Genomic DNA, 22,962 nt, shown 5'->3' with positions numbered 1-22,962 from the left:
AAGGCAAAGGGTTGGAAGGCTCCTTCATCGAGGAGGATAAACCAAACTGAATTGTTGGAAGAGGGAAATGTTGAGGATAAACATCATGATGATGTAACATCAAGGTTGTTGTTCTGTCGAAGTTAGAAGCAGTTCTGCAGCTGTGGGACTCTGACAGACTTTCATAAAATGTCTTCCAAGGTAGAATTTGAGCCCACACATCCTCACATGCAATCAAACCATTGTCTGGTGTGTATCCTGCATTGCGTCTCATAGTACTGCACATTCTGAACCATCTGGCCTAGAACCGTATTATCCTCTCCAGAAGTGGCTGAAGGGGCAGAGGATCCCATCCCATCCCATCCCATCCCATCCCATCCCATCCCATCCCATCCCATCCCATCCCATCCCATCCCATCCCATCCCATCCATGGCAGTGCCCGGTGTGCCGCATGCATGACCGACAGGAGCTGCCGTTGTGCTGGAGAGCTGACAGCCTCCCCGAGGCTTTAAGCCCTTACGGCCTTTTCCCCCCTCGTGCTTTTCCATCGGCGGGCGGCATCCCGGGAAGCAGCGCGAAGCCCACACCCGCCCTTCCCGTCCCGCCGCCTTCTGGCGAGCTCCGGGAGGCAGCGCGGGGCGGGACGCGCCGCAGCCACGGCCGCCCGCGGGGATGCCGCCTCTCCCGCCGGCGGACAAAGGACCGCTGCCGCCTCCGGCTCCCGGGCCCGCCGCCCGCCTCCTGAGGCCGAGAGGCGTCGCCCCCCGCCCGCTCCGGGGGTGGCGCTGCAGAGCAGAGCCGGGCACTGGGCGCCGAGCGCCGGCCGCCCGCACACCCCCTCCCCGGCCGGCCGGCCGGCCGCGCGCACGGCGAACATGGCGGCGGCGGCGGGGCGGGACGCGCTACCTGAGCACTGGTCCTACGGCGTCTGCAGGGACGGTCGCGTCTTCTTCATCGAGTAAGGGGGCGGCGGGAGAAGGGGCGGGGGGGTGGCCGCGCGCCCGCCCGCTTCCCGCCGCTAACAGGTGCGCGTTTCCGCCTCTCCCCCGCAGCGACCTGAGCCGCAGCACCACCTGGCTGCACCCGCGCACCGGGGAGCCCGTCAACTCGGGACACATGATCCGCTCCGGTGGGTGCCCGCGTCCCCCGCCCCCCTCCTCCCTCCACCGCCCCGAGGGTCGCGGGCCGCGCGCTCACCGCCCGTCCTGTCTCTGTCCCCGCAGACCTGCCCCGCGGCTGGGAGGAGGGCTTCTCGGAGGAGGGCGCCAGCTACTTCATCGAGTGAGTGCCGCGGCCCGGGGCTGCGGGCCGCCTCCGCGCGGAGGGGTGCGGGATGGGGAAAGTTGGGCGCGGGGCTGCGGCGGCTCCTTCAGCGCGCGCGGCCGGCAACAGGTTTCCCCCTGCCGCCTGCTCGGTTGCTTAGTCTTTTTTTTTTTTTTTTTTTTTTTTTTTTCTCCTCTCTCCCCCTATCTTCCTGGTAGTGATAAGCGCGGCGGCTCGCGGCAGGTGGAGCGCTCCCCGGCCCCGCGCCGGCTGTGTGGACGCTGCGTGTGTGGGCGCGGGGAGGGCGGCGACGGCGGCATCGGTCCGGCCTGAGGGCGCCGCTTGTGTGAGGGGCGGCAGCGCGGGGCTCGGCGCCGTGTGAGCGCCAACTCAGCGCCCGGTGCGGCGGGACCGGCGCGCGCGGCTGTGCGCCGATGTGGCTCGCGCTGAAGAGCCCCCCCCCGTGCCTGTATGGCTGACGCAGAGCCCCAGCTGCGCTTTGGTCCCAGCTGCTTTGTGTGGAAGGCTTTTTGTGTCCGGCGGCCAGAAAACTTTTGGTTTCTGACCCGCCTCTGCACAGTGTGTTGTCCTAACTGGTGTTAATAGTGTTTTTCAGCTTGAGGTGGAGTTGCTTCAGAAAATGAAGCGTTTATTACTGAAGGGAGTGCGTGTTTTACACAGCAGTCCGATAAACTTGGCCATCCTTTGAAGAACTTCTGTGAGAGAGCAACAGCAGTTTTGGTGCAGCCAAACATTTTCCTGTCCACTTCAGATTCACCTGACGTAGCATCTTTTGCAGCAGTGATGCTTCTCTGCACACTGCTCCTCTCAGAGGCCCTGGAGCCACGTGGATTTTTCTCTGCTTTCCTCTTTTTCCCATGAGCACGCTGAGCCCCTTTTTTGCTCACATGAAGTCCAGCGTCCTTAGGCAGGGATTTCCATAGCTCACTGCTCTGTTCGTCGCTCCTGTGTTGCTCCCACGTGACGAGTTCTCAGCTTACAGAACAGAAAGGCTGCTGGTCCCTTAGTGCATGATTTCACATCTCGTCCTGTTCCGTTTAATAGCACTCCAGTTCACAGAAAGCATGAGCTCTTCATTGACTGCCTCTTTTAACTGGTGATAGTTTGCAGTTGGGTGTCATCCGCAGACGTTTCATGAGCACGCACTCAGTTCTTGCTCCTTAATTACTAATTTATTGAATGGGGCTGGGAGGAATGCTGTGAGCTGCCTTTCTCTCTTGCCGTAATTTCCACTTTAAATGTGAGCTGTTGTAGTCTCCTCTTTGATTTACTTCTTTCTCTCTTTTCTAGGTCTTATGTTAGTTGTAATTTAATTAGTTTTGTGTGGGACGTGGTGTCAAATATTTAAATATGTTGGCCAACTCCACTTACATAACTTAATTTTTAGAATGGCAGCAATCAAAATGTTAGGCTGAGTGTTGGATGTGAGCTGTCTTTGAATTTTAAAAGTAATGTTTGATGTCTATTTACTTCCATGTCTTTATTCTTTTTGCCAGTACTGTGGGCAGTCCTGAAGAAGCATATAGTAAAACAAAAGTTGCTAAGCACTTCTCTGCAGTTTTTGAAACATGAAGTCAGTCATCTTTGTTGCAAAAGTGCTTTATGGACTTTCTGGCTTTAGAAACTTCTCTGCTTTCTGCATTAGAACTTGTTTGCCTTTTTGGGAAAGACACCTACACTGACAGCGTGTGTGAGTGCTGCCAATTGACTGATGCATCCTGATCTTTATTTTCCTTTGCTGCTTTAACTTTTAGGACTGTAGTTTGCACAAGGAAGTCATGTAAGAGGCTGCATTCTGGTTCTTCCCACTTCTGCACATCCAGATCTTTCTGAGTGATTTTCTCTGTACTGATTATTTTTCAAGTTTTCTTGATAGCAGCAAATCCTACTAGTGTAGTCCTGCCTTTTATCCTAGAACCACTAAATAAATGATGTAGAAACTGATCTTTTGGGGTCTCCACTTGGTAGTTTAGATAAAATCTCGCTTTTGCAGCTTATTTGCAACTTAGATAGCTTGCCCCAAGGAGAAGAATAGGGTAACTTTTGTATGGTTTTAAGTGTCTTTCCATGTATACAAAACCTCAGCATCTTTGTTACTGTTAGTCAGAAAGAGGCATAACATCATTAGTTCGACTCAGATAGTACAGACATCAATTGTGAGAGATTGCAATGTGGTCACCTTTGCCTCTGAGCTGTGAGACCTGTATCATCCCCTGTGACATATTTTCTCTTTTCTTCGAGTGACAAAAATGTGTGGAAAACAAGTATTTCCTAACAAAAAGTGGTTGGTTGGCTTGGCTTGCCAGCCTTTCATCCGTTTTAAGAGGAATGCTGATTTAGGATTGGTCAGAGGTTCAAATGTTTCTTTGCCTAACAGTATCACAGGCATTTCACTTTCCGACTTCGAGTGCCTATGATGGCTTGCACTACTCATTCACCGCTCTCCTGTTTTGTTTTCTCTGCTAATGCTTATGAAATACCTTGTGTACGTTGGGCAAGTGCTTTGTGTTGGAGTCACTGCAGGAAGAATGTTGCTAAACATATACGGGATTGAATGAGCACTTGCAACACTTGCTGTGGTTTGCTTCAGGTAGCTGATGGGAGCTGGTAGGCTTGGCCATCAGGCTTTCTGGGGAAGGAGAAAATGCCACATTAATACTGCATGTCACAAAGGTAGTATTGCATTCAAGTTGTTAAGTTAGGAATAGGCAAACAGCTGTCAGCACTGAAATAGCTGAAGTTGACCTTTTGTTGATGGATTTCCAAAATCAGTTTTTCACTGGATAATATCTATTTTGGTCACTTGTTTGGGTAGCTCTTAAAACTTGCAAAAGTGCCTTTTCCCCCCCTCTTGTATATAGGAAAAAAGCATGGTATGTATTACTTGGATATAAATCTATGTCTGATTTAGTGGGTGGTAACCCTGTGTGTGGTAGCTGGGTTGGAACTGGATGATTTCGAGGTCTCTTCTAACACAGGCCATCCTATGAAATACCAAAAATGGGAAGAACACCGAAGTGGTGAGCAGCAAACTGAAATCTGTGTTTGTAGCTGGGATTCTGCTCTGTCAAACATATATGCAGATACCGTGCTGTTGAAAACCATGCAGGAGCTTGGATTTGCCAGCTGCTGGCTGTAGGTGATCCCCAGCCATTTGCTCTGCTGTTAGGGACTCTGAGGATGGTTTCTGGCTAAATGAAAGGACCACGTGCTCTAAAGTGTCCTGGAGAAACTTTGGGGGGAAGAAATGTGGTTCCACAGCAGTAGTCAAGGCTGTATTTTGGCTAGATGTCTGTGTGCAGCAACCTGCAGGTTGCGATTCGCTGCTGGAACAAAGCGTTGCCACTGCGGGGACTGGGCTTCATCGAAGTAATTCGTATGGGAGGTGTGAAATTAAGAGGTGGAAGAAAAATGCTGGAATTGGATTCTGTGTTGGGATAGGAGGGGAGAAAAGCCGTGCAATTCGGCAGCAGTACCGGGCGGTCTGTAGCGGCATCTGCTGGCTCACGGGTGCGAGGTGAGAGCCGGGGAGGAGCTGCCGGCCTGGGGCCAAGCCTGCCTGCCTGCCTTCTTGTCCTTGCCGGTCTATTAGCCAACAAGTGGCCTATTTGGGCAGTGTGAAGAAGAAGAGCTACATAAAGTAAGCTGTACTGTCTGTAGCGGTTTCTCTGTCTCTTGTTGCCCTTTGGATCTCCAGCTTGAGCACACGACTTTTTTAATTAATTTTGGGTGGTGAGCAAAACTGCACTGGGAATATTGGGCGTGCTGGGTAGGTACAGCAGCTGTGTTTCATTCAAGTTAGGGCAACACATACATCTCCTCCTTGTCAATGGTTAAAATGAGAAATCACTCATTAAAAAGTCAAGTAAACGCTGATAGATTTGTACTCAGGCAGAGGTTGCTAAAAATTGCAGACAGCAAAAGAAGTACTTGGTAGCTCTCAGAGATGGGAGGGAGCGAGGTTGGTGCAGGGTGCCCTCTATAAGCAGGCTGGGAACTTTGCACAGGGAGAATACCATGTGTGGTTTGGTTCTGTGGTGTATATGAAGAGGAGCATTGTGTGCATTCCCTGGTGGGGGGGGGGGGAATGAGTGTATAGGGGGAGGTGCCAGTTTTTGTTTGTTTTTAAAGCGTGGCTGCACCAAAAGGTATTTAGCTTGGTTTGTCAGCCCCTGTTTGCCTTTCTTCCAAAATACACATTTAGTTGTTGGGAAAACTGAACTGTGACTACCTGAAGAGTGAAGTGAGGGTAACACATATTTGAAGCATAATTCCTGTTAACTTCAGATGCTGTTTGAGTGTTGAGTGCTTCTGGTAAATAAAGGAACATTCTTTTGTTCTGTTTCGGGTTATACAACTGACTTATGTCTGTAGCTCAGAAATACGGGTAAAACTTGGTTCCAGAGCTGCTGGTATCCACTTTGCACCTTTCTTTCAGTACACTTTCTTGTATCTTTAACATGAGTCGGTCAGAAAATTCATCCTCATTCCTCATTCTCATTCCTTGCAGAGCAAGGTGTGTTTCTGCATTCTCTGAGATTGTGTATGTGTGTGACCACGTGTCTGAATCAGGTATATTGCAGTGGGGGGTTTTAGTGGTTCTGAAAGTCTTGCTATAATGTAAAGATGAGGAATATACGCAATTGTAATATAGGTATAGCCCTAGTTTTACAAAATAGCTTTTTGAACCCTGTGTTACATTTTAGATTGCTTCTAGAAGTGTATGGTATGTCTACCACATCAGGTGAGCAAACAGATAATCTATTCAACACTTAATTTGGTTTTGTTTATTGCAAATATATACATATATGTAATGTAAAATATTTGGTACAGCAAAATCTTGGTTTTAATAAAGGAAGTTGCTTCTTCAGTCTGCCAGCAGGCATTGAACTCTCCAGCAGTTGGGCGTAGTTTAAAGGATTACTTATTTGCAGACAAATATCTCATATAAGATGTTTTTGTATTTTATGATGGAGAAAGTGAAGAAGTGCATTTTCCAGATGAGCCTGGCAATACTAAACAGCCTTGTACTAAACAAGTGCTTCAGCAAAGGCAGAAGTGTGTGCTGTGAAGTACTTGGGTGCAGGCTTTTCTTGCTGCTTCTGTGCCCTGCGTTTCCCAATCCTTCTGTTTGCTACAGATGGATTATTCTAAAATGAGTTTTGATTTCTCGACTGATCAAAGTTGGCCATCATCTCAAATATTTACACTTCTTTGATACAGATGAAGTATGTTGCATTAGTATCGTACTGCTGCAACCTTGCAAGGAACAATAATGCAGTGTCACATTTACTAATATCGTATCTGATACTATCCAGTATGTCTGTACGTTCAAATTTGCTGCTGAATCAAATTTAGTTTGACTTTGCCTCCTAGATGTGCTTCTTAAATTTTTTTATTGTTATGCCCTTGGCTTGGTTAACAATAAAGGATGGAGCTAAAACCTCATCCTGCTTGTAGCTTAATTGTCTTTTCCTGCAGCGTTATTAGACTGTTTTAAAAAAAGTCTGCTCTGAGGTACTGCTGTCCTTAGAAACAGAACTTCTGATCTGAATGCAGATTGCTAATTAAAGAAGTTAAAATCCAAGAAGAATCTGGTTAAGCTCCCAACCTTTTTTTTTTTTCTTCTTTTCTTTTCTTGATTGTCTGCCACGTATGCTTGGCAAGAACATCGCTGGCTTGTCTAGACAGGTGGAAAAGTGTGCTATCAGTGGCAGGAACATGCATTTCTTCCTGGAGGTTTAAGCCCTTACGTTCCTTGTTGCTTATCTGTATTCTAAAGGTTCTATCTTTAGTTTCAAAACAAAACAAAACAACAACAACAACAAAAAAAAACCAGCAACAAAACCTCAACCAAATAGTTGTGAATGAGTTTTGGATACACTCATGAAGTATTGCAGTAATACTAAATTTAATTTACGATGCTATGTCAAGCATTGTGATGGTTTTTATTCTCTTCCTGGAGGCCAAACTAAGAACAGATATTGAGCTTTCTGTGAATAATGTCAGTACTGCAACATGTCAATGATTTTTCAAGGACCTTTTGTGGTGAAATACGACAAAGCAGCAAAGCTGCTCGTAGTTTTCTACTTCATTTCATCTGAAAAAATGTAGAGTTAATGGCTTTTTGCAAGTTGTGTATTTGTTTCAAAATGCCATATTTTCACAGCTGTCCTCAAATTGGCAAAATGGCGGAGCAGGAGCTTTCATGTGAGTGATATTTCTCTGCCCCTTTTTCTGGGTGGAAGAATGACTCCTTTTGATTGACTTAAGATGTTGGTGTCAATAGAATGGAGAAGAACTGGAGGCACTGTTTGTGTATCAGCCACTGTAAATCAGAGGTCAAAAGGCCAATGGCAGGTGGGTTGTCTGTTTCTTTGTTTTTTAATAGGTATGTTTAAAAGCTGATTTTTAGGCGTTTGAAATGTGTGTTCTGCAGATGAATCTCTGAGTTCAGTGCCTACTTTGGATCAAAGAGTAAGAAATTGGACTTAACGACAGATCTGCTCGGAATGTTAGAGCGTATCAGCAGACAGAACTGTACTAATGGGTGTGATTCACTGATTGGTAAAGCAGCATTAATCTCTTCAGTGTATTCTTCTGAAGATCAGGCATCATTACACCAGCTGTTTGCACGGGAGTTTAGACAGCAAGCAGTTGTTCCACAGAGAATGCATTGGTTCAAAACCACCTTGAATTGCCTGGACTGAATTAAAATTAACTGCAGTTAACTGCAAAGTAACGAAACCCCCTCTTTCTTAGATGACAGCTATCATCAGCTAGTCGTTGTTTATTGTTGCTGTCTCAGGATATCAGCTCTTATAAATGTAACTGGTTTTATTTATTTATTTTAAACTGGTACTTCACATACTCTTAAAGTAGTTATGTACATTGTAAAAAGAGGTTCTATTGCTGACACACCGTTTCTTAAGTGAGATTTTTTCTGCTTGTTTTCCATTTAAGACAGTGGTTTTGTCAAGTGACTGGGAGCAATGTCTTTATTTCCTTCCTCGCACGTCTTTGGAAGATGCTGTTCTTCAAGTGCTGCTTCTGTGCTTTTCTTTTCTAGCGCAGGCATACTTGAATACCTGAAATATTTTCAGAGAGCGATAAGATTTATTCCTTCAGTGCCTGTGTGCCTTGGCTCAGTATTCAGTTGTGAATAGTCTCAGCCCCTTCCTTTTGCTCGTGGAATTACTCATGCAGTGAGTCACAGCTGAAGCTCATTTACAAAAAAACAAGCCCACAAACAGAAAACCCACAGTAACTTTTTAACTTCTCAAATGTGAAGTCACTGTATAAAACTATTAAAAAAAAAAAATAGATTACAGACACCGAGTTTTTCATTGTATTTAGCCCTTCCAGTTGAAATGCAACGTGATAAATCTTAATTTCATCAGGTACTAGTATCAGAGTAACAGATGTTCCTCAGTGTCGGTGGCTGTTTATTACTTTCTCTTAAAACTGTCTCGTTTGGGAAGCTGGGTGTCTACAACTCCAGCAAAGCCTTTCTGCAGAGTTGCATTTCTGTATCCTGGAGAATACTGAGTTGTCTGAGAAAGTATTGGAACCACAGAATGGGGGTAAGAAGACTGAATTACCGAGGGGTATGACAGTGCTGTTTGACAGTGAAGGAAAACAGCAGTCACTTTTTTGACTTCCTGTATATTTCCATGGGTGGCATTTTCTTCAGTATGTGATTATTTGGCATAAAATTCAGATTTTGCTGATGGATTCTTATTGCAGTTGAATGTCAGTGGTGATACCCACTATCTGTTAGGCGGGAGCTGTCATACTGATGAAGGGGAGTCCTTGCCAAGAGGTTTACAAATCATACTAAGTTTTGTATTGTGGTGGTAGCTTCCCTTTCTGCTAAGTGTGAAGTGCTGCAAGTGTTAGTGGCTTTGGGGGTGCAGAGAATGTGTGATGAGCAGCATGCGCTTCCTGCATTGCTGTGGTTGGAAGACAGCTGAGCTGTGGACGTAGAGGTTAGTTAAAGCACTGCCTGAAATCTTTTACAAAGAAACAGCCACAGATTGTGTTTTTAAGTCATGTCTAGAATGAGGCTACAAGGATTTTTGAATTATTGATGTACAGAAGAGAGTTCTATCTGTGTAGGAAAATGTGACTTAAATTTGTTTAGGCTGTCTGGCAGCTATTTCCAGAGTGGCTTCTGTAACCATGATGAGGTACGTTATGCTTTTTGTGTGGGAATAGGAAGTTATTTTTACAAATAATGGCCTGCAAGTGAATATTTGTTTGCTTCCTGTAGAAACAAAATGTCAGACATTTTATTCTTGATGAATTTTTAAAGATTTGCGTGATAAGAAGCGCAATCAGGAGGTCTGCTAATGAGCTGAGTAAACTGATGGTCCAAACGTAGGTAGTGCAGTTGGTTTAGGAATGAAGTTCAACACAGACAGTTCTTGTCTATTTGTAGAATGTAAATGGTGAATTAACCTTTCCTCCTTTCATCTCACCTTTAGTTCTGTAACTGATAATGAACACGTTTCCACCTGTTGTCAGGTCTGCCTAATGGTTTGGGGTGAAACTGATTTAGAGAAACTGACTGCAGAGAATGCTGCTCTTGGTGAATTTCAGCATCCTGTAAAGACATGTAAGTGAAGAGGTAAATGGAGCATGGTTCTGTGTTGGAATAATTGAACAAAATTATGTAGTATTCTCCTAAAAGTATTCTGGTTCTGCAGTTGCATAGAAATCTGTTTGCTGCAAAGATTAGAAATTGTACTTCTATTGTACTACTCACTTTTGGGTTTTATTCATTCAGCTCAGCTGCCTCCTTGCCAATTAAATCAATATTCCATTACATTTGGTTGCTAAAGCTTGCAGGGAGAACACTAAATTGCAGTGTAAGGCTTGTCTTCTGGGGATGTGAGCACAGCTATGAAGGTATGGCTTCTGAGTGCTACCATCTCCAAAAAGTGCCCATATGAAGAATTAGAGTGGAACAGCAGTGTTAGTGGAGCCCATATGATTACAGCTGATTTGAAAGTAGTATGCTTGCTGCTCCATAGGGTCCTGGCTTTCCTTAGGTTCAGCTGTGCTCATCAGATACAAAATAAATGGTTAGGAAACATCCAGTCCTGCCTTGTAGGGATGGATGTGTGTAAGAACAACCAGCCTTCCTGGAAGCTTTTATCTACCTGTAGGGTAGACACAAACAATTTCTGTCTAAAAATCAAATAAATTACTTTTTGTATCAAGTGGAGATGGTAGAATGTAGCATTAGTCAGAACTGCCATCTTCATGAGCAAAACTACTTCTGTCTGTGAAATTTACCCAGCTTGACAGTTGAAATAGTTTCACTTACATGGACTCATTTGTGTGAAATAAGAAATCCTTCAGTGGCATTTTGTGCTAGATCTGTGTTTCCAGAAATGGATTTGGTGATCTGAAATAGAGGTCTGAAATCAATTTTGTTGTAGCAGAAAACTTGTGGATCCCAATTGAATTTCATTTGTGAATTGAGCTAAAATAAAATGTGTCTTATCAGTAGGTGAAGAAGTAGATTTTTAAATGTCTTGATGGATTTTTTTTTTTTTTTTTTTAATAAGTGCTTCAGATCATTGTAAATAGTAAATCTTGATGTGTTACGTTCCAATTTTGGGCTGATTTTGGGCTTCTGTTCCTACCTGGTCATAAATTGTCGAAAGAAAAAGGCACTTAAGTGTTTTCCTGTAGTTCTTCTGAGCTTCTGACATAGCTGAATAAGAAGAGGAAATCTTTTCACTGTGCCTGCCCGGAAACTAAAGCACTGAACAAACTCTGGAAAGTAGTTCAGAGGTACAAGAATCACTTATTCCCCATATGTTATGGGCAAGTTAACTTGTTAAAATGTGGTTTCTGATACTGTACGATAGATTTATATAGGAGAAATTTGTGCAGGATTGCACATGAACTCCTAAAAGCATGCCATTGCATTTCATTTGCTATAAAGGGGGAAAAAACCCACCAACAACTAACCACAAAACCCATAATTTTAAATACGTAAGAAAACTGTAAAGTGTTGTGTTTCATTTTTTTTTTTTTTCCCCATGTCGTTGTATGTAGGACAGCAAATGCATTTATAGTGGCTACCATTCTTTAAGGAAGATGGAAATCTGGTAAGATTAAAACAGAGAAATGATACCCACTACCCAATCAGTTGACGTTTAGATGCTTTCGAATGAGTCTATGTTAAAATGCATTTATAATGATGCAGGTACCACCTCCTCCTCCAAAAAGAAAAGCACTAAAAATTCTTCAAAAAGCTCAAGCAGCACAAAGTGTGAGGGTTTGTATAGTAGGAGCTTTTCTTCCTGTCTCATACTTGGTAAATCCTCTCAGAAGTCAGCACTTGCCATCTTCTTAGAACAGCACTACCAAACGTGCTGCCCACTGAGACAGATGGCTGTAAGGGCAATAGCTGTGCTTTGGATATTTTTCTGGATGCTGAGAAAAAAGGTTGTGTCTTAATCAAAAGCTTTGAAAAAATAGGAGCAGTTCTAAGTCTGTCTTGATATTTTTGCTGTTTCAGCTGTTGAAAGGTCAGACAGATTTGCAGTAAGTTTTTTAGTTGTAGATGTCCTGTTAATTTTCCTTTGATTTTTTTTTGATGTCTGGACCTTTAACACTGACTGGGGTAAAGACTCTTATCACTGACTGGATACTCAGACTCTGGTAACTCTTATGGTGAAGCTTTTTATGGAAGCTATTTAATTGTGAGGATGGATGCTTTTTCCTCAACAACTCCAACAATTAGAGGAAGGCATTTGTACCTAATCTGAAATACCACAGGAGAGGAATGTCTGTAAAAGCTTTCTAGGTCTTAGGTTGATAGTCCCTTCCCCCAGCCTTTCCCAAAGGTGTTAAAACCAGTTTCTATAGGGCACGAAAAACAGGTTTGTCTTTCAGTAATGCTTCTTTGGAAAATAAAGAAAAACCTGTAGGACACAAACAGTTTTAGGGATGGTCTGTTGTGGAAAGCAAGTGCTCATGTGCTGGAAAAAAGGCAGACCAACTCACTAAAGCGGGCTACTGCTTAGTAGGTACTTATAATTTAAAAATAAAAATTAAGATTTGTTGTAAGCGTGTCTCCTTATGCTGCCTGCTGAAGAGGCTTAAATGTCACAGCTTGTGTATGGTCTTAATGGCTCAAAGTAGCTGGAAACAAGCAAGGGACCTACAGCACACAGCTCAGTACTTGCATAAACCTAGAATTGCTTCTAGCCACAATGTGGATGCTGCTACTGATGAGAAACTGTTCCCATTCCATCAGCAGTGCTGAGACACGGACACTCCTGGCTTGAATAGTCAATGCCATTTGTTTAAACATGCACACACTGAAGTGAAACTGTAAATGACAGACAAACCTTCTTAGCATTCAACTGCTCGAGGATTATGAGGAGGTACTTCCTGTAGGAGTTGGGAAACGGTATTCTCTGTCTGAATGGGTGAACCGGTGCCCCGGAGAGGAGACTTGCTGAGTGAGTCAAGATGGGTGGGTACAGAAACTGAGCACTTCCTTCCAGGAGCAGAGGACAGCCAGGCTCAGAAAGCTGCGGACACCAGGGACAGCACTTCAGTTGGTGGTCCGGGCTGGGTTATGGAGGCAAGAATGTTGTTACCATGTGCCTGAGGGAGGCTGGGTGAAGAGGAAGCCTGCAAAGTTGCTGCACTACTGCTTGGTGTCTGAGGTGTGACATTACAGCTACTCTGAGGTAATAAGGAAATTTGGTGATTGCTTTTTCTCTTCTTCTCCAACCCATATTGCTCCATTTTTAAGGGTGTATGTACATGTACTTGTGTTCCCCAAGCAGTGGAGGAAAGTTAGGTAAAGCTGTGTGAGAGACCTCAACTTTGGCAGGTGGGCATCTTGGTCAGGTTTCTGTTCTTTTTCTTATGGACTGGCTTTACTCAGTCTGATTGTTAATGTTTCCTTTTAGGTAGTAAGATTGCAGTGTAGTAAATAGACAGGGAAGGATAACTCTGCAGGGGGCTATTGATCTACTGATTTCAAGTGGAGTGAAAAAATTCATTGATTGTGGAAAGAAAAGAGCTGTTGAACTGTTTACACCTAGAAAATCTCAGCTTAATGACTCCTGATTTTCTCTGCTTTGAGAATCTTTACTGTAAATGCTGTGTGAGCAGAGTGATAGGGATAGCTCAGGTCCCTCTGGTTTCCCACATGATTGTGCTGGGCTGGGGAGCAGCCTGACCCTTCTGCTGTGTAGCTCTGAATTCTCCAAGGAGCTCTGCAGTGTGGTCAATGAGCTTTGTCCATAGAGCCTGCTTGTATGTTCAGTGTCAGCAATGTGTTTCTGTGGTTGCTCTGCAGTTTGGGGCGGGAGGGGATCCTAGAGTGCCGTGAAATCAAACGACACGGGGAAGTCCTTTGCAGGAAGGCTTGTGTTGCACCTGCACACAAAGTGCTCAGTGAAACCTGTCCAAAAAATGATTTGTAACTTTGTCTGTGCTCTCACTCATGAAGTGATGTGCTATTTTCACTAAAGCTTAAGCAATAACTTCATTTAAATATGCACTGCTTGATAACAAGTGTTTCTAACAAATTGAAACTTGGAAAATGCCTTTTTATACCCCTAGCATGGATAGTTTCTCTATGAAAACAGAAGTGTCAGACATGCACATCATCAGAGTGTTTTGTTCTTTTTCTGAGGTTGAATGAGGTTGAATGTTCCACTAGAGATTTTGAGGCTTTGATTGAGGGCTGATCATAGGCTGTGAAGGAGTGATGTATTTTTCTTTGCCGGTCGTTAATTATTCCACAGAGGTGAAAATATTGATTGGATCACTTCCTCTTAGAACCAAATACTTTTTCCTATCAGGCTTAATGCTCTCTGAGCTGCCTGTTCCTTGCAGCAAGCTGTAGGGAAATGGGAGCACGGCTTGGGCAGCTGCAAAGCAACTGCCAGCTGAAACCTGGTATTCCTGTGCTTACAAACTTGAACTGCGTTCTGAAAAAGTGGAGTAACACCTTTTGTGGCAGGACGATGGAAACAAGTAGCCGGTGACTCTGCTGCTGAATAATCTGGCGTGCCGCCAGCCGGTCTGAATCCCCACGGCTTGGGAAAATGCAACCAAGAGCGATGGGCTCAGGAATGCGCCTGCCACTGTGCTGCATTGTGAGTGCGGGGCGAAGGCCCCCCCTTGCCAAGCATCAGCCTGCTGGAACCTGGCTGTGCCTGGAAGGCTCTCTTGCTGCCCCTCTGTTTGCTTGCATGTGAACTGCTGTGCTAATGGTGTTTTGGCAGATGGAGAGTTAAAAAGCTGCAGAAATAAAACCTGTGCAAAGGATGCTGCATTCACATAATGGAACGGAGACCTTCGCAGTCACGCTTCTTGAAACAGAAAAATATGTAGTGTGTTAGCTTAGCTCTGTGGGGAAACACATGGCTATGCTGTTGTTTATTGGTTGTTCCTCTGGCTTCAGTAGTGCACCACTGAGAATCAGCAGGGCTTGTGGGGATGAGGAGGCAGGCTTGCAAGACGTTTCCTATTGTTGGAGGTGTCAAAATGCACAGATTCTTGAGCAGCGAAACTGCTTTTACGCATGCTCTTTAAAAGGCAGAAGAGTCCTCTCTCAGGAGTGTCACAGTAACAGACACTCCTGTTCGGTTCCTGGAACAGCTTTCCCAGGAATTTGATTACCCACAGATTTACAAGAAGGACCAAAGGTTCCCACTACTTACGGTAACACTCAAAGAAGAAAGCAAGCAATGAAGAGAAATGAAGTTCAAACATTTCTTCAGACTTTGGACAGCATCTGCAGTTTTGGTCCCATTTCTTGTATTCCTTCGTATCTCAGTTTCAAAGCAAGCCCTGAGAAATACTTTCTTATGTTAATTGCAGTTGAGGAAATTGGGGCTCTGCAGGCTTCAGCTGTGCCACAAGAGGGCATTCCTGGTGCTGGTTCTGCTACCGCTGGGGCATAGATGGCTTTGGCATGCGTGCCTGTGGATGAATCCTTCTTGGGGAAAAAAGACTGAAGTGATGTTTCTTTTCTCTAAACTCCTTAGTTTCATAACTTAAAAAGGAATAGTTTGACATCTCTGTTTTCATAGTTAACCTGGAATTGTTGGATGTCTGAGAATTCAAAGTAGAGTGTTCCCTGATTTCTGCACCTGGAGAGGTTTCAATAAATGATCCACCTGGTAGTGATGAGAAGAATTAAATCAGGCAGGGCAAGAATATGTTGCTGGAACCAGAAACTTTTTATTGTGTGATTCAGCTGGCTGGTAAGAACAGTGTATCCATTTGTTCTGTCATATGGAAGACTGATAAAAAGGGAGGAAATGTAACTGCAAGCACTGTAAGCACTGCAGTCTGCAGTACTGCACCTAATGCAAGATACAACTGTGCAAACATTTTGTAGAGTGTGCACTTTATCACTGTTAATCAGCAAGATAGTAAGTGGAAGAAATAATTGGAGCTGTACACTGTGCCTAGTAAATTAGGCTCACCATTTAATTTGGAGGTGCCCACTCTTTGTAGGAAGTCTTACAGCCCTGTACGTATTGCTCCTTCCCCTTGATGCCTGTGTGCCTTCACTTAATCAGGTGCAAGGCCTACAAGAGCAGTATGGGCTCTTGGCAGCTCAGAGGGCACGCTGAGGCTCTTCAGTTGTTCACCTTTATTCCCAGGTCTCACCGTCACGTGATGAGGGTCCTCTCCACTCATAAAAAAAGAACGCAGGAGCAGAATGCCGGGAGAGTTTATCCAACTTGAAATACCTCTGGTTTTGAGCATCCCTCGGGAAATATGGCAACAGGGAGGAGTGCAGAAGTCAGATGAATTGTTCTGGCAGGTTGGATTTGTTATGCCAGCCCTACTAATCTTCAGGGGCTTTCCGATCTCACTGAACGCTGAGCATAATTGCGGTAGGATTTGGTGTGTTTGCTTATTCCAAATGGGGAGATTGAAGCCTTGTAAACCATTCCTCATGCTCTGAGATTGGTGGGAAGGTATTTGCCAATGCTACACAAACAACTTAAAAAATTCGAAAAGTTGAAGCAAAAATTCTCTCCGCAGCGAAGCGTGGATCTAACATAGTCTAGCATAGTCTAGTCTATAGTCATAGTCTATAGTCATAGTCAATCTATAGTCATGTGTATAGTCATAGTCTAACATACTTTTTGCACAACTAAATTCACACATAAAGTAAAAAACCAACAAGAAACAAACAAAAAACCCACCTTATTTCTTTAATAACAAGCCCATATTATTAATGTCAGAGCATTGAAGTATTTTCCAGATTAAAAAGAAGTATTAGGTCTCTCTCTTCAAAAAATTAAGGTATGGGAATACCTTTTTGCCATCAGTCACTTGGCATTTTTTGCTGTAGTTGACATTCTAAAATAAACAGACTTGTAACTGAAATTTGTTATTAAATCATTCCTTTAAAGGTCAGTAGTTTGCATCAGGGAAACAGACGCTTCTGTTTTGTTGTTCAGTTCTGCAGCACATCTGCATGGTTATTCAAAGGATGGCTGAAGCTTTCTGAATACTTCTTGTGGAAGGGTACAGTGGCACTAATGATTTTCTTACATCAGTTGAATAACATGAATGCTAATTTTTAATAATTCTGTTTGGTTAGACATGCAGTGATTCATCATGAAAAGCATTCATTCTTCTGCCAATGCTCTCTACAGTTCTTCTGCTAGTTCTCTATTGGGATTTCTTTTTTATTGAGCTGTGTATTTTTCCTGAAGAGTATGTGCCTTTGTACGTGGTATGTTTATCTTTGTAGTTTGCTTGCAAAAGATCATTCATATTATTTCACTGCTTTCTTTTCCCTTTAAAAGAAAACTTACCTTATTGGCTTTATTTTCTTTATTGTATGTGAATACACTTGCAATGTATGTGCTTCAAAAAAAAAAAAAAAAAGGAAACTGAATACGTGCTGGAAGAAATTGATTCTACGATTCTACGAAAGGATATCCTGCCTGACAGATTTTTCAGCTGGGTTCTGCAGTGCTTCTGTGTCTTCTAACAGTTTCATTTTGAGGCTGTTGTGGAATTTTAATCTCGTTGGAATGAGAAAGTGCATGTGCTGGTAGCTTATTTTGTTTACTCCTTAAGAGCAACGTTTTAGCTGTTAGTAAGACTGTATTAACACCCAGTTCTAGAGCTGTTTAGCTTGGTTCTGCATGCAAGTGCAAACATAACTAGCTCCAAACTAAAGCTCTCTTCCTTTCAGTGCTGGGACAACAATCCAGAGTGTAAAAAGCACTGGAGATTTGGTTTTGTATGTGACTTGAAAGAAACTGGAAAAACGTGAGTTAAGGCTAAGCTTCTGCTGTCTGTGGTTAGCCCTGTGTGGATTCATAAACCGTGTTTGCAGAAGAGGTACTGTCATAATTGGCACCAAGTAATTATTGTTTTGAAAGTTTTAATTGAGGCTTTGCTTGAATTACTCATGAAAGCTCTGCTGCTCTTCACTATAAATCCTAACATGAATTGGTGCTAAACTGCAGGAAAGCTGGTAGAAATCCAGAGCTGTACACCTATGCAACAGATGTATGTGCCTGTAGACACATGCATGCCTTGGATCTCGTATAGCCAATAAAACACTTTTTCAAAACCCTTTGTGCTCTAAATCTAGAGTCTGGGAATGATGACAAGCTGTGCTAGCTGCATTTAAAAACAAGCATACCCTCCCTCTTCCCACATAAGCACGTGTAGAAATGACAGGATTGCTCATTTCCATCAGCACAGCACTACAGAACTTGTATCCATACGTGCAAGGGGGCAAAATGCATTAGATTGGTAGAAAACAAGATGCATTAAGTGCTATTTTGGGAGTTGTGCTTCGAGTTGTAAGGGCTTATGGAGATGCTGCTGGGAGATGCTGCTGGAAGTCTTTCCAGTGGAGCCCTGTCCAGCATCCAAGCAGTAGATTCCAGGGACGTTCCATGAGAACTTCATTGTTACTACAAATTGCTAAAGCTGGTGCATAGCACAATAGAGGGCCTGTTGCAATGTGAAATGCTTGCAGTCCGCCTTGTTGACACGACAATGATGACTTTTGTTCATAGTCTACTGTGAATGGCGCTTCTCAAAGTAACCAGGTTTAATTTCTGGTGCTGCCTTTTGGCTTTGGAAAACAATACCTTTGGTTAAGATTCATTATTGATTAGAATGTGCTTAATAGACTGAATATTTTTCATAACACTCTACTAACTCAATGTGTAACCAGTTAAAAAACCTTGTTTGAAATGTTCAAAGTCATACGTGGTTCTTACGCTCCTGCACTGTTAATAACAGTGGATGGTATGTTTATATGCAGTCTCAGAAATGATACTTTTCACAGTCACTAATGCAGGAGAGGGAAGGAACTGGTGGAGGGATGTGAGTGAGAGCAACTGTTCCTGAACATATAACATTTGGCCACAAGCTTATTTTAAGGCATTGTTAGGGGATTCGTCAGCAGATTGCTGGTCTGTAAATGTCTAAATCCTAGTCCACTCTTTATTTCTGTGATTACTGTATCACTTTCTGTAGGTAAAGTTATTACCAAACCAAACAACATGGTGTTGCTGGATGTCTCCTTTGTGAATAAAGCTGTATGTTTTGTGGTTTAAAGCCAGAGCCAAATCTTGGCAATGTTCATTTGGCCATGTTGCTCCTGGTATTACTTGTGGTGCTTTAGAATATACATATCATGTACTGCTGCTCTCCATTTTTCTCCTGCAGAGAAAATTGGTTGGTGTACAGAGTGCAGTGTCTTACCAAGGGCACTGTACTATAATAAAATCCTTTGTATGAGGTGTTCCAGGGTTTTGACAAGGAGAAGGCAAGGTGAAATACCTTTATAACTTGAAAGAAATATCCATTTGACTTGACCTAAATGTTTTTGCATGTATTCCTTAAAATGCATGCAATACTTGAATGGCATGCAATTACTGAAGTAGTTGAACAATAATAGAAAATTAAAACAGCTTATATTTCAAAACTTTTCTTGCTTTAGAAGTCTATTCTACAAATATTTAGTTGAATAATGAAGTTAATGCTGCTAATTTTTTTTTTTTTTTTTTTAATGTTACTCAGCACATGTATGTGTTTTTTTCAGCTCTAACTCCATGCTATTTATTATACTGGACATGAAGCAAGATGCCTGCACTGCCAACGCCCGAGGTATATATACTGTTATAGATAGTGGCAGTGGCACTTACAGGCTTGGTTCTCTGATGGTTATTGTGATGATGCGATGGTATTTTGTAATCAAGCAAATGATGGCCGGGTTGGTAATGAATATAGATGTTACTTAGTGATAGTTCACCTAGTGACTTCAAAAGTGTCTTTTTTGAGAATAGGTAATTTCTTCAGTAGTTAATGTTCAAGCGTGTCATGCCTTATGGTGTTTGTTTAGCCCTTTTGTTCTCGAGCTAAATAATGAACTTAGATTCTAGGTCACATTCACAAGTTTGAATCTTACTGGAATGGAGCTTTTGTGAATACTTAAATTATCAAATTGGTAAACTATTCACTTTTAAGAAAATAGTTACGGTGATATTCTTCCAAAGCAAATGGGTTAGAACAGGTTAAGGTGCTGCTGACATACATGTTTATCGTGTCTTGCCACCATTGCAGTGTATTTCTTTACGCACGAGGATCTGCTAGGTCTGCATAATTAATTCTGCGTAATTGCTACTGGAGCTGAAATTCTGTGTGATCATAAATTCGATTGCAACACATGAATATAATTAATCCTCATTATGCGTGCCTTGCAAGTTCCATTCAGTTAGTTGGTTTTGTAACTGTCTGAAAAAAGTTGTGGAGATCCTGTTGTATTCAGCAACCACGCAAAGGAAGTGAAGAAATGTGTAAGCAGTGATGTGATTGCTACTGGGTAGTGCTGGATAGTGCTGGAACTTGGTGGCTCACGCAGGAGCATCCTGGACAAGAACCCTGACAGCCTTAGTAATGGAGGAATAGTTGTCAGCAAGTCAGAAAGGTATTGACTAAAACTACAGGTACAAGCAAACATGTAGAAAATTGCTGCTCAGTAGAGTAATAGATGTTTTATATCATTTCTTTATGTTAATTCTTTAGATACAGATCTGTGTCCATTGCTCTCCTAAAGTGTTTGCAGGAATGGTCGTCTCCTGAGCTGGAAGTGAAGGCTGACAATCAAAGAGCTTCATATGTTGCCTGTAACCAAGATGTTGACCTTCAAGTTACACATCTCAGATCCCACCACCCTCCTCGCTGGTGTTGTAAAGCCAGTGAGTTCTCCTTGCCTACAAGGCTTTGCCAGAATGTGTGTGCTGTTTTTTGTGATGGCATTTCTACCCAGTTACCCATGCATAGAGAGTACTGGTGTATAAAAATAGGAGGCAAAAATTGTGTGGGAAGTAGAGCAAAACTGTTAAGAAGCATATGTTTACTTGCAGACTAGCAGATTAGCATACTTGAATGAAATGCTGAAAAAAAGTAAAGGTTTTATTCCGTTATCTTTTGCTTTTATTTTTTTTTTCCAGAAACTATGTTCTCTGAGCTAAACCAGCAATCTGTCTCCATCCTCTCCTTTTATAGGAGCCTTTAGCAACATCCTTTCAAGTAAGCTGAGTGTGCTGATGGTTGTGCCTATTCATAAGTGAAGTTTTAAGGGATAGATAATGGGAGAATGCCAAATAACGGGCTGCTCAAATAAGTGGGGAAAAAATAAATTTCTTGAAGACAAATGTGTTCACAATTGCATAAGAATTGGGCATGTTGCAGATTCATTTTATCTGTTATTAGGCTCTTGACATGCATTTCTACTGCAGTCGAATTTTTGTCAGACACAGGAAATGTATTAAAACTGGATTTTACTTTTACATAAACAAGCATTTTGAGAAAGAGTGAAGGTTTTAGGATGTGGAGGTTGTAGCAAGTCCTGTGAATGCCAGCATAGCTCCAGATTTTTTGTAAAAGTCCATAATGAATAAAAGTGGAGTAAAAGACAAAGGTATCGGGGGAATTGGCTTCAAACCAGATTGGTTCTAATGGTGTCCTCTTCCTTAATGTTCTTGGGTATTCATAAAGTAATCTGATCCTGAGGGCTCTTACTGGCTGATCAGAAAGTTACTTTCTTCAGTATTGCTGCATTCCTGTCCCAACACCTTGCCCAGTATAACTGTCTGCTAAACATGCTGCCATAGCACTTCCTCAGCAGCATTTAATATATAAATATGACTATATTTAATTTCATTGTCTAGTACTATGTGTAGCTGTTGACTTAATGAGTTATTTAAGTCATATACGTTATTTAAAGAAATAGTTAAAACCTCACAGGTTTTATGAGGGAAACTTCCAGGTGGTCAGTGGGTGTGCTGTGTAGTTGTATGTGCGTAAGAACAAATTCCGTGTGACTTGAGGGTACTCACCAACTCATCAACTGCACTGATCTTGCCTGAAGAACATATAAGTATTGATTTAATAAATTATTTTGGATTTAGTATTTTAGCTTGCATAACCTTTCATTGCAGTCTGAAAATAAAAAAACAGCTTTGGTGGAATACTTCTACATATATTTATTTTTTTAAACTACAAGTATACATATATACATGTTTAGAAAGCCAGATAATGCTGTTGTATTAAAAATGTAAATAGAGAAGATTAATGCCAAATTTATTGGTTGTTTTATCCCTTATCGAATTTCTATACTTGCAGATGTATTTTCATACTAGGCTTCATAAATACAGGTGCCTCAAATAATTCAAGAGCTTTTTAATGTTACTGCAATTTTAGGAAAATAAGCAAAGCATTTGTGAAAAATCAAGTAGGATCAGTTTTAATGTGCTTCTTAATTGCTGACCTTTACTGTATGAGAATTGCAGTTTTGGTTCTGCCTTTGGCATCTCATGTGCCACGTTCAAGTTTATCTGCAGAGGCTGTTTTAGAATCACTCTGTTTTCACGTGAGACTGTTGCTTTGGGATTCATTTGTAGGCAGCAGAAGAAAGGCATTTCTGGGGCAATTTCATCTGTCTTAAGGCAGATATATGAAGTTGATTGCATACATTGTTCTCCTCACTTCCCTTTCTTAGCTCTGTGAAATGCAGTGGATGACTGACTCAGGAGTTGATGTTCAGAGATATCACAGGTAAAGCCCATGCTATGTCTTACCTGGAAACTTAATGCAGTTACTTACTGCTGACTTAGGGAGCCAGTACAGATACAGGCTGGAAAAGTCACTTGACTTCTGTAGTTGTTTGAGATAAGGAACTTTTCTTTCAACAAAAATCCTTATATTAGTACTTGTCAGTTTTTGAGCTTGGTGAGTTAGGTACAGAGGAGAGATTATCCCCTTGTTAGCCAGTGTTTGCAGCTTCCTATTCTTTCAAAACGAGTATTTGCTCCTGTGTTGTAGCATTATTATTATTATTTAATGAAGATATTCTCTGGGATTAAGCAGTTTTCTTTCTCAGCTAATTCGGATATCTTGCTGTTTTTCAGTGTTTGTTTTGACTGTAAAATGTATTCTGCCTGCATACAACTAAACCATTCAACAAAGACCCTACTTTTGCTTCTCTGTTGTGAGCTTTCAGATTTGAAAGCCCTAACAAAATGCTGTCAGCAGGAGTACCTAAGTGAAAGACAAAGAACAAGAGAGATTCAGAGATTGAGGGTACTTCAATCCCTGTTTTGGAAGTAAAATGGTAATAAACTTCTTCAGATTATAGAAGCCAAGGACAA

The 22,962-nt window shown here is 42.4% G+C and overlaps 1 protein-coding gene across 1 annotated transcript in view; it reads left to right on the top strand.

Moving 5' to 3' along the window:
* Nucleotides 1-855: 855 nt before the first annotated feature.
* The window catches only part of PLEKHA7 (pleckstrin homology domain containing A7), a gene marked incomplete at both ends in the record, with an annotated part of 137,022 nt that continues 114,915 nt past the window's right edge, over nt 856-22,962 (top strand). Inside the window, 3 exons of the mRNA XM_079537213.1 lie at nt 856-938; nt 1,033-1,109; nt 1,204-1,261. Of these exons, the coding sequence (XP_079393339.1) occupies nt 856-938; nt 1,033-1,109; nt 1,204-1,261 (218 nt within the window). The remainder of the gene's footprint in view (nt 939-1,032; nt 1,110-1,203; nt 1,262-22,962) is intronic.

This window comes from Tetrao urogallus, assembly GCF_951394365.1.
Source record: "Tetrao urogallus genome assembly, chromosome: 6".
Lineage (NCBI taxonomy): Eukaryota > Metazoa > Chordata > Aves > Galliformes > Phasianidae > Tetrao > Tetrao urogallus.
The sequence above is the reverse complement of the archived record's forward strand: the minus strand, read 5'-3'. Positions and strand labels throughout refer to the sequence as shown.